This window comes from Triticum aestivum, chromosome 5D (genome assembly GCF_018294505.1).
Source record: "Triticum aestivum cultivar Chinese Spring chromosome 5D, IWGSC CS RefSeq v2.1, whole genome shotgun sequence".
In the NCBI taxonomy this organism is placed as follows: Eukaryota; Viridiplantae; Streptophyta; class Magnoliopsida; order Poales; family Poaceae; genus Triticum; species Triticum aestivum.
This window is the reverse complement of record NC_057808.1, coordinates 27,781,861-27,791,840: the sequence shown is the minus strand read 5'-3', so window position 1 is coordinate 27,791,840 and position 9,980 is coordinate 27,781,861. Positions and strand designations below refer to the sequence as shown.

The following is a 9,980-nucleotide window of genomic DNA, read 5'->3' as shown; positions in this document are numbered from 1 at the left end:
GCCCCGGCCGCGCGCCTCTTCCTCTCCCTCCCGACCACGGCGAGCCCCCTTCCCCCTCCCTCACACCAGATCCAGGGCATGGAGCCGTGGTGAGCTCCTTCCCCAACCCTCCTCACCGGATCCAGAGGAAAGCTGGTGACCACGTCCTCCGGCGAGGGCGTTGCTCCGGGGTGTGGAGGCCGCCGAGCTGCAGGAGGAGGAGCTCCCCTCGCCGCCTCGCGCCGGACCATCAATCCCACCGTCCTCTCGCGATTTTCTGTTCCTCTGTCGCGCGAGGCAAATCTCCCCCAGGCGTTCCCGGAGCAGGCGCCGCGGCGAGAAGCGCGCGTCCCCAGGCCTTCGCTCTCCACGCCGGCGAGACCAAGAGAGAGCAGAGGCGAAGGGGCCGGACCCGGCGGGAGCCTCGTCTCCCGGCGATCGGCGCGGCCAGCCGCCACGATGGATTCGGCTCGCCCCCGGAGGGTTCCCAACAAATCACGCCGCCCGAACTGGAGAGAGGAGGTTCGTTGACTTTGTTCCATTCCCAACCCATCTCGCCGGCGGCGCGGCTAGTTCTATGCTGTCATGCCGCGCGCAGCAGGCCGGAGTCTGAAGCGTGATGCTACTGTTGGATTGCTGGACAACGGGTGCTGCCGCCATGCGTGCAAGGTGTTCGGTTGATTGCCTAGAACTGCCAATAGGGTGTCATCTGTGTCGTGAAGTCAAGCATTTTTCTGCTATTTTGTTAGGAACCATGAATCTTTAGAGTAGGTTTTGGACTGAACTGCCTCTAGGGTGCCATCTCGCATTGCCTGTCAGTGTTGCATGCAATCTTATAACTTTTATGTGCCTTCATCTCATATTACTCATAATTTCTCCTTGTCCCCTGTTGTCTTGATCCACAGCTTAGGGCAAAATGCATGACAAGAGTTAAAAATGAGAGAGTTCACTTGCTCTGGAAGATGAGGAACCAAGGGCAGCCGCCTGCTAATGACATGGTATAAGCTACTGTTTTGGTATAAGCTACTGTTTTGAAAAGGAATGCCGAACTCAAGGTTGATCAGTGTCCAGTATGATACCATTTCCAAACACTTGCAGTGTGTTTCAACCGGCACCTTGTAGTTTAACCATAGATTTTGATAGTTGGTGATATTAAACTTTCTGAAGTGATTCTGTTGTTAGAAATTTTCATAGCTCTTGTTTTTTCCCAGTCTTGTTCATATTTGCAATACAGAACTGTTGTAGCTGAAATATGATGCAGTAACTTCACTGTAAGGGCATAGAATAAATGTAAAGTACTCCAGGATCATGTTGTTAAGTATTGTTCCTGATTGCCCACTACATCTCTAATTATTGATAACCTATTCGGTTCCATTCGTTATCATTATTTCCACAGTTTTTTTGTTCAAACATATACACATAGTGAAAGTTGGCCACCGTAATAAAACTGAGTACACCATGACTACCCCAATTGATTAATATTTCTTGATTTTCCTTCTTTTATATGCATGTCTAATCTCTGATTTATCCATATATATGTTGGCCGACAGAAAACGGTCGAATCTTAGTGCTGCTGCCCCATGAACACATTTTTTAAATTTGACTGTACATTCAAATGAAGCCTTTGTTAAGTATACAATCCAAAATTCAGTTAACAGTAGCCTAACTGAATTTTCTGTTTCTGAATTTATAAACTCACTTTATATTCAGTTTATAAATTAACAGTAGCTTCAAAATTAAGTATCATTCGCATGGATCAACTGTTATTTTATTTTGTGGAGGATAAAGTTCAGATCATGAATAATGGCATTACAAGTGAACTTGGCACAATTACACATGTCCTGAACCTCATAGAATCTGACACTAGCAAGTCTTCATTGGCATGCAAGTACTACTTTTACATTGTCATGACAGGAACAATTAATTTGACATGTATCATTGGTACTGCTAAAACAATTCGTTCATGTTTCAACAAATTTGATGAATACCACTTCATATGTATTTTGCATATATGAATTATCTCCTGTTGCTTTCTAAGATGTTAGTTCTTTCAGTTCTAGCCCTCCTATCTTTAATTCCTGGCTGTTGGACTACCTGCAGGACAACAAGTTTATCTGCTGCAGCTATCGCTGTGAGCAGTCCGTCCGCGACGCGCTCCGCAGCGTCTTCGCCGGGCACAACGAGATCCTCAACGTCTGGAAGTAAGTCGCCGGCCATCTGTTTCCTGATGAATTTTCTTTCTAGCTCAATGTGATCGAATCTGACTAGTACGTTCAGATTTGCTCTTGTTTTCTTTTCAAATAGTATTAGTAGTCTATATTCCAGTTGTGCAACTACCTGTAGCCACTTGAACCGATGAGAATTCTTTAAGCCTACCTATAGCCACTTGAACAGATGTCTATCTCAGATCTGCTCATCTAAAAAATCCAAGTGGAGTAGTATACTGGTAGTATAGTATAATAATATTATCAAAAGGTAAATGCCCTGATTATTTAGCTCTGTCAGATAAATAGTTTGTTTGTCTTTCTGTTTATTTTGTTACATTTTGCAGGGATAAAGTGAAGAAAAAGAAGAAAAGATTACTAGAAGATTAGTTTTAGGATTTTCTTTTATTTCCTTGCAATTTTCCTTTTATTGGAAACTTGTAAAGACATTGTAATATTCTTACTATAATAAAAATTATGATTCTATTTCATTTTTTGTTTTTAAATTATTTTTCCTTATAGGTTGTTTTCTGTAAATTTAGATTTTTTTTTGTTTTCCAAATACATTACTAGTGGCGCATTTAAGCCCTTATTAGTGGCGCATCTGAAAGGAATAACAGTGGAGCACCGAATGGTATACTAATGACGCACATATGGTGCGCCATTAGTAATAAAATCTAATGGTGTGGTGCTAGTGGCCCACCTGTAGTGCGCCATTAGTAGGCAAAACAGGTGCGCCACTAGCATGCCTTTTCCTAGTAGTGGGCACAGGAGAAGGACGCGAACATGCAGAACGCGAAGAGGTGCGCCATTCGTATTCAGTCTCAATTTAGACATCAGCTCGGCTCATTCCCGCAACCCGCGGCGCGGCAGGCGGCGGCGGAGGAGCGCGCGTGGATGTCCCTCTTGTTCTCATGCTCATACATGTGGGGAAAGAACCTCTCTTATAAAGAGGTCCAACTCCCTCTAAACTAGCAATGTGGGACTAACCTTTAGTTCCACCTATTGCCTTGTACAAATGGGCTGCGTGGGCCTTTAGGATTTATTAGGAATTTCTGAAACTGCTATTGGGCTAGGCCCAAAATAGACAAAATTTCAGCATCAACGACCTCGAGTGGGAGATTAAGCGGGTGCTGGCCGCCGGAGTGCCGGAGTGCCGGGATCGTGGCTCTCCGACGCGGTCGTCCCCGTGGTGAAAAAGGATTTCCCCTCGCTTTATATTATAAAGCAACTACACCGACATCCGACAACATCAAGTTCAAGGTTCAATAAAGAAGTGCAGTACATAACATAAATAGTCTTGCTGGGGGCACGGCATAACAAACCCCTAGGGCGCTCAAGACCCGGTCGTCCCCATCACCGGTAGGTTCCTGTGCTGGGTGGACTACTACGTTGGCTTGGTGCTGTGCAGCGTGTTGGACGCGAACCCCGTGCACCGTTACGTGCCGCTGTTGGCCGCAGCTGCCTCGGTGGGGTTTTCATCAAGCGAACCTGGATCCTCGGCATCACGGCCGGCGGCGCGGTGAAGCTGGTCAGCATCGACCCGCGCTGCTGCTGCGGCGACGTCGTCAAACCCTGGAGCAACTGCCATCGCTCCCTCTTCTCTTTTTGTATACGTCTTTGTTTACTCATAAAATTATCTAGCTTGTCTTTTTTTATTTGCTTGTGCTAATGTTTCTGGCTCTCTTATTTGTTATTGCCTAGTTGATTTGATGTTGCAATCTTGTGACACCATCTTTTATTTGGAACTTATAATATAACTATTTTTTCTAGTCATACTATTATTGAAGTTGCACTAGCTTACACTTATTATTTCATAGCACAGAAGAGTGCAACTGTTGTGTAATTCATGTGGAATTTTCAGTATATTATTGTCCCCACATAAAATAAAAGGACTTTAACACAAGTCTTTATAATTGGTTCTTGAGTGTAAACCATGGCGCCAGTAGTACCTGGATCCCACGCAACCCTAAGAAAGGACTTGAACATAAGTCTTTATGTGTAATTGAATGGTGTATCTTGAGTGTAAAAACAATTTCAAACTCAACTGATGAAGCAACCGCTACTTTCTTTTCAAACCTGACTTGTTCCCTCCCGAAACTTAGATTCTTTCTCGAAGATGGTCCGGTTTCTAATCAGTGTACGCGACAAATTTTGTGAAACCTTCTCAATTTTTCACCACAATATATTGATGTCATATGAGGGCGCCGTGCCAAGTTTCATGTCTTTTCAGATTTCCTTCAAATTTTTCATAATAAAAAAAAGAACTTACATGTTCAGGGTCGAGTCCTAGTACCCAGATGTTTGGAAATCCTTTCCTTTTCTTGGATAAGAACTAAACATTGACTAAAGAACAGAAACAGGTTTTTGTAACCTAATTTTGCAACAACGACACAAATCATGCACTTGTAGTTCAAATTTGAGTTATATGCACTAAATGCCTAGAAATGCAATTATTGACTTAAATATAGCAAACGTACCCCCCCCCCCTCCCCCAAATCAAAATTTTGCATTCCTCATGTAATGGTGCATCTTGAGTGTACAAAAAAAATTCAAGCTCAACCGATGAAGTAACTGACATATAGATGTTTGAAGTTCATTTCCTTTTCTTAGATAAGGCCTAAACATAGAATAAAGACCACAAATAAAAATAATTCACCAAATTTTGCAAAACATTTCATGCACTTATAGCTCAAATTTGACTTATTTGTCATTCTCAAAAAAGGAAAAAAAATATGTAGGAGTAGTTAAGGAGGTCATGCCGATGTCATGCACGTGCTTAACTCTTGTTTTCCGGTTGATCGATTTGGACACCGTGCATTAGTTGTGACCTCGCTTGTGCTTAATTCTTGTCTATTGATCTGATGATTGAAACAACAAGAAAGAAGCAAGCTCTCTGCTCCCATGGTGTGCTTCTTGTAACCTACACCCTAAAACGTTTTGGCAGCTTAAATTCAAACTGCCAAGATATCTTGCATTACATTTGGGAACAGAGGTAGTAGTATCACATATCTAGTAGTTTCCCTATTCCCGGAGTGTTCGAATTAGCTGATGCAGCGTGGGAGCAAATCTGGTGATGTTGAGTCTGATGTCCTGCTCCGCCCAGAAGTACCGCTTTGCACCCTGCCAACCCTGCTTGTGTACCGAGTCTGGGTCGCTTACCGCCGGGTGGTCCTTGCCGTATTTTTCGTAGAGCGTGCTCTCCTCGGCGCTGATGAAGTACTGGATGTGTTGCACCATGACCGCCTTGGCCTGATTGCCGTAGTAATGCAAGGCCTCGCGCTCCAGGCCCAGCCCCACCACCTGCAGCAGCACCGCGTTGGTGCGCAGGAAGAAGAAGTTTGTGAGCGCGGCCCCGTGCACACCCATCAGCACGTCGCACGAGTCCACCGCCCGGGCGAACTCCTCCATCCCCATGTCACGGCTCGGCTCCATGACCAGCAGCTCGAACCCGGCTGCCTGCACCGCCGCGGAGACCTCCGGAAGGTTGACGAACTTCCTGCTCTCGCCGCGGTTGATGAGCAAGAGCCGCGGCTTTGGATTCTCCGTGACAGTACCATTGTCGTTGCTGGCTGCATTCTTCTTGTTAGCCTCCTTGTACGGGATTCCTTGGCCTTCTGGCGGCAGTGAGAAGACGTCTCGGATGTACAGGCGGAAGTCCAGCAATGTGTAGTTGCGCGGCGTGCGGGCTGGGTCGATGTCGAGGTCGCCGTGGCTGCGGAGGCCGACTATGATGTGCGGGTAGCAACGGACGCCGGCGTCCTTATTGAAGTCGATGATGTCATAGCGTGACAGGTTGGTTAGGACGAGACGATACTTGTCCACGAACCATGGCTGGAGCTCGGTGACAAGAAACTGGACCTCGCCGTCATAGGCGCGGGTGGTGATGAAGAGCGGGATGAGGACATCGCTCAAGTCGTGCCATGGGTTGCCTATGATCCCATTCATGGCGAACACGACGGCCGGGACAGCGTGCCGGGAGGTGCACTCCGGCGCCACCAAGGACTGGGCGGCGCTCAGGGTCTTGACATTCACCTCCTTGATGTCCCCCAGGTTCTTGCGGGACTGGTCCTTGATGGCCCACTCCGGGCCATCGGTGCCGCGCTCGTCGGCTGGCGGGACATAGAGGACGGTACGGTTGGCGCCCATGGCACGGGCATCTCCGGTGATCTCGCAGATGTCGTACCTAGGGTCAGAGAGGTCGCAGATGGGCTTCCCCGGAGCACCTGCATGCACGTGGCCGATTCAGATGATGAATGAAATGGCATTGGAAAAGAAGCAAGCTAAGCGCAACTAACCATGTTTGACGTCTCCATCGAGTTCTTGCCCAACGAGATCTTCCTTCATCTTGTCATTAGCATCATTTTTTACTGTTTGGCCTAACTGGTCCCTTCTTTCCCCATCGTTCTTGGCTGCGCCGTCCTTCTGCCCGTTATCTATGTCATGTACTGCAGTTGTCAATGTTAGTATGCCAATCAACAAACAAAATACCTAGGATTTGGTATATGTATTTGGTATAATCGCATTCATCATAGTTTCATACACATATCTACTACCCTAGTACCTATGCTATATAACAATATGACCCGACGCGCAGTGGTAATTGATATACCTTGAATAGAATTATTAGGTGCCAACAACGCTGGAGGAGAAGAGGTCCTGGCATTTTGCTCGCCCGATGTGGACTGCAGAACGACTACACACATACGAAGAAGCAAGCATATATTATTCTAAAGTAAATAATTACATAAATAAACGACTCACAAATTTTAAAAAATATGTGTGTTCCCGTTTTGAGACTAGAAACAACGTGAGCAAATCTTGTAGCTTGTTTGGTAGTACAGCCCAACATTGACTTTTAATTACTACTCCCTCCATAAAGAAATATAAGATCACTTAGATGGAATACTAGGCAAGTATGGATCGGGGCAGAATCTATAGGAAACACCGGAGAACTACACACCACGCAAACACCGGCCCGCAGCACATAAACAACTTTTGTCAAAATAATGGACAGAAAGAGAAATATATTAGTGAGAAGAAACCAAGACATGCCAGTACTAAAGGAAATAAACATGGAGAGGAAAGTGGAGGTTGGACCGGAGGTGGCTGTTCTGATCTCAGGCTCGTGTGAGATTGGGTGAACAGTAAAATCAAATAAAAAGGAAAAGAAATCAAAAAATCTGATTTTTTTTGGGTGAAACATTGAAAAATGTTTTGATAGCTTGCAAAATTTCGTCACCAGATGATATTTGTGGAAAATATGGCAAAAAAAACTAAGGCTCCAAAATGTTATGTTCAAAAAAATTTTGGAGCATCGATTTTTTTTGCCACGTCTTCCACGTCATTGCAGGATGAACTTTTGCAAGCTATATTAAAACATTTGACAATTTTTCACACAACAAAATCAGATTTTCCTTTGTTTTTTTACTGTTCACCCGAGCTCACATGAGCTCGGGATTAGAACAACACTTTCGAGATCGAACCTCAATCCTAGCGCCCTTAACTGAAACAAAGTGGCTTTGTATATGAAAATGGGGGAGTACTATCTAATGACATTAAATAAATAATTAGATATAGTAGTCGCAATACATTATATCTTAATGTTGCACTTGTATCTAAAACAACCCTTAGTTAATATCTTTAGATGGTCGCATTTACTGTTTTACGTGACTCATATATTACATAATTTATGTATGATCCAGTATCATAATATGATGCTATTGTCGTATACTTCCTCATTAATTGTTTTGACACTAACATGCTTAAGTCGTTGACATTGCATCAGAGGTTGCATCATATACCTACCCTATCCCACTACAGAAGAAGATTACCACTACTAAGTACCCCCCCTTCGTTCACTATTCTAAGATGTTCTAACTATTTTCTGATTTGGTGATGCATATATACGCATTTTAATGTGTCCATTAACTCATTTCAGTCCGTATATAGTCTATAGTAAAATATCCAAAGCATGTTATATTTGTGAACGGAGGGAGTACTAACCAATGTCATTCGTGGACCAGGATGGGCCAAACACCACGGTGGTGTGGAGCACGAGGATGACGATGAGAGCAAACAGGAACCCAACCACGGCCTGGCGGCGGTGAGCCAACGTTTTCGCCACGCCCTTCACCGCCTGCGCCGGCGCCGAGAACGAGTTGGCAGCCATCCGGCCGCCGCCCTGACCGGCCGACGGTCGCTTCTCCTTCCGTCTCTTGATCTCTTCTCTCCCTCTGGTCCAACTACATTCTAAATTTGTGTGTTGAGTAACCTCTTCTTCTCCCCCTCTGGTGTAACTACATTCTAAATTTGTGTTTAGTAGCCTCTTCTTCTCTCCTTCTGCTCCAACTACATTCTAAATCTGTGCGCTGGGTAACCTCTTCTTCTCTCCCTCTGCTCTAACTACATTCTAAATCTGTGCCCTGGGTAAACTCTTCTTCTCTCCTTCTGCTCTAACTACATTCTAAATCTGTGTCCTGAGTAGCCTCTTCTTCTCTCCCTCTGCTCTAACTACATTCTAAATCTGTGTGCTGGGTAAACTCTTCTTCTCTCCTCCTGCTCAAACTAGATTCTAAATTTGTGTGTTGGGTAACCTCTGCCTGTGGCGCATATGTATGTGTTTATATACACGCAGCAGGCTGTTTGCGGGCGCCTAAGCAGCGTCCTAGTGATCTCCATGTGCGTGGTTGCAGTAAGAGCTAGGTTTAACTAGGAAGGGTTGGGTGGTGAGCCCGCATGGATCCACTCGCACCTAGCTTCATCCTTACTCCTGCAAGTCAGCGACTTGGATTAGAATAGTACACGAATAGTATGGCAAACGGCTCTCTGTTCGACGATCAGCTGGCGCAGTTAATTGCAATTAGACAAGTGATGGGACCCGACCCGAGGTGGTCAACCCGCCAAACACGCCATTAATGGGGCATGAGAACCCCGAGGCCATCGCTAGCAACGTGCGCCGATCCGATCCGATCCGATACCAGATGCAAAGGCCAACCAGCTGTGCCGTGCCGACCATATGCAGAGGTGGGTGCGGACTGGTGTAGCAGGATCTGGGACGACACCTCGGACGTCGGGTCGGTTTGCATTACTTTGACTTGTGATGAATGACCAAGGGCCAATGAATTTGAATTCTGCAGTCGTTGGCTGAAGAAACGTACTGTACTAAAAAGATTCATGCATTGGCTTGGATTTCTCATGTGAGAGTACGCTCATCTTGCGTATTCTAGAAAAAAGAGAGTATACTAATATGATGGAACACATATACTACCTCCGTTCTGGTTTATTGGACCCTGTCAGAAAAGATAGAGAGCGACGATTGGCATAATCTGCTGGATGCATTACTGAGCCTTGAGGACGAGTATATACTGAAGGCTGGTTTATTGGTTCTCCTTGTATTTTGTGTCAAATTTTGTCCTAAGATTTAACTAACACATGTTAATGCATGTTACAAAAAAAATATCATTGAAAACTACGTTCAAATATGAATCTATCGATATAATTTTTTCTGACATGTATTAATATTTTGTTAGTTAAATCTATGGTCAGAATTTGGCACAAAATCCAAAGGGAGCCAATAAACCAGGACGGAGATAGCACAAGACTTGAAGGGCAAGACGCCTCCTAGAGATAAGATGGAAACAATTTCTATCTAATCCCGGACAATCTCTAACATCCCACCGCAATCGTAGCGGTAGCGTTGCGAACAACGGAAGCATTGCGGACGATCAGACTGGAGAGAATAGCAGCCGATGGGCTGACATCCCCCTGCAGTTGCAGCGGGAGCATCATGGGCGG

The 9,980-nt window shown here is 45.2% G+C and overlaps 1 protein-coding gene across 1 annotated transcript; it reads right to left on the bottom strand.

Annotated features, from left to right (window-relative positions):
- Positions 1-4,872: 4,872 nt before the first annotated feature.
- Positions 4,873-8,849, bottom strand: LOC123119207 (beta-1,2-xylosyltransferase XYXT1). The gene is made up of 4 exons (XM_044538918.1): positions 8,190-8,849; positions 6,796-6,879; positions 6,482-6,631; positions 4,873-6,409 (listed from the first exon to the last, which is right to left on the bottom strand). Exons 1-4 carry the CDS (start codon positions 8,353-8,355, stop codon positions 5,208-5,210), a joined length of 1,602 nt encoding a protein of 533 aa, XP_044394853.1. The 5' UTR covers positions 8,356-8,849; the 3' UTR covers positions 4,873-5,207.
- Positions 8,850-9,980: the final 1,131 nt, after the last annotated feature.

What these genes read in the sequence shown, in the direction of transcription:
- LOC123119207 (XM_044538918.1), bottom strand. Translation starts at nt 8,355, where the DNA reads ATGGCTGCCAACTCGTTCTCGGCGCCGGCGCAGGCGGTGAAGGGCGTG. An exon ending in CTGGTCCACGAATGACATTG is followed by an intron (nt 6,880 to 8,189) that starts GTTAGTACTCCC and finishes GTATGTGTGTAG; the next exon opens with TCGTTCTGCAGTCCACATCG. An exon ending in CGATGGAGACGTCAAACATG is followed by an intron (nt 6,410 to 6,481) that starts GTTAGTTGCGCT and finishes ACGTGCATGCAG; the next exon opens with GTGCTCCGGGGAAGCCCATC.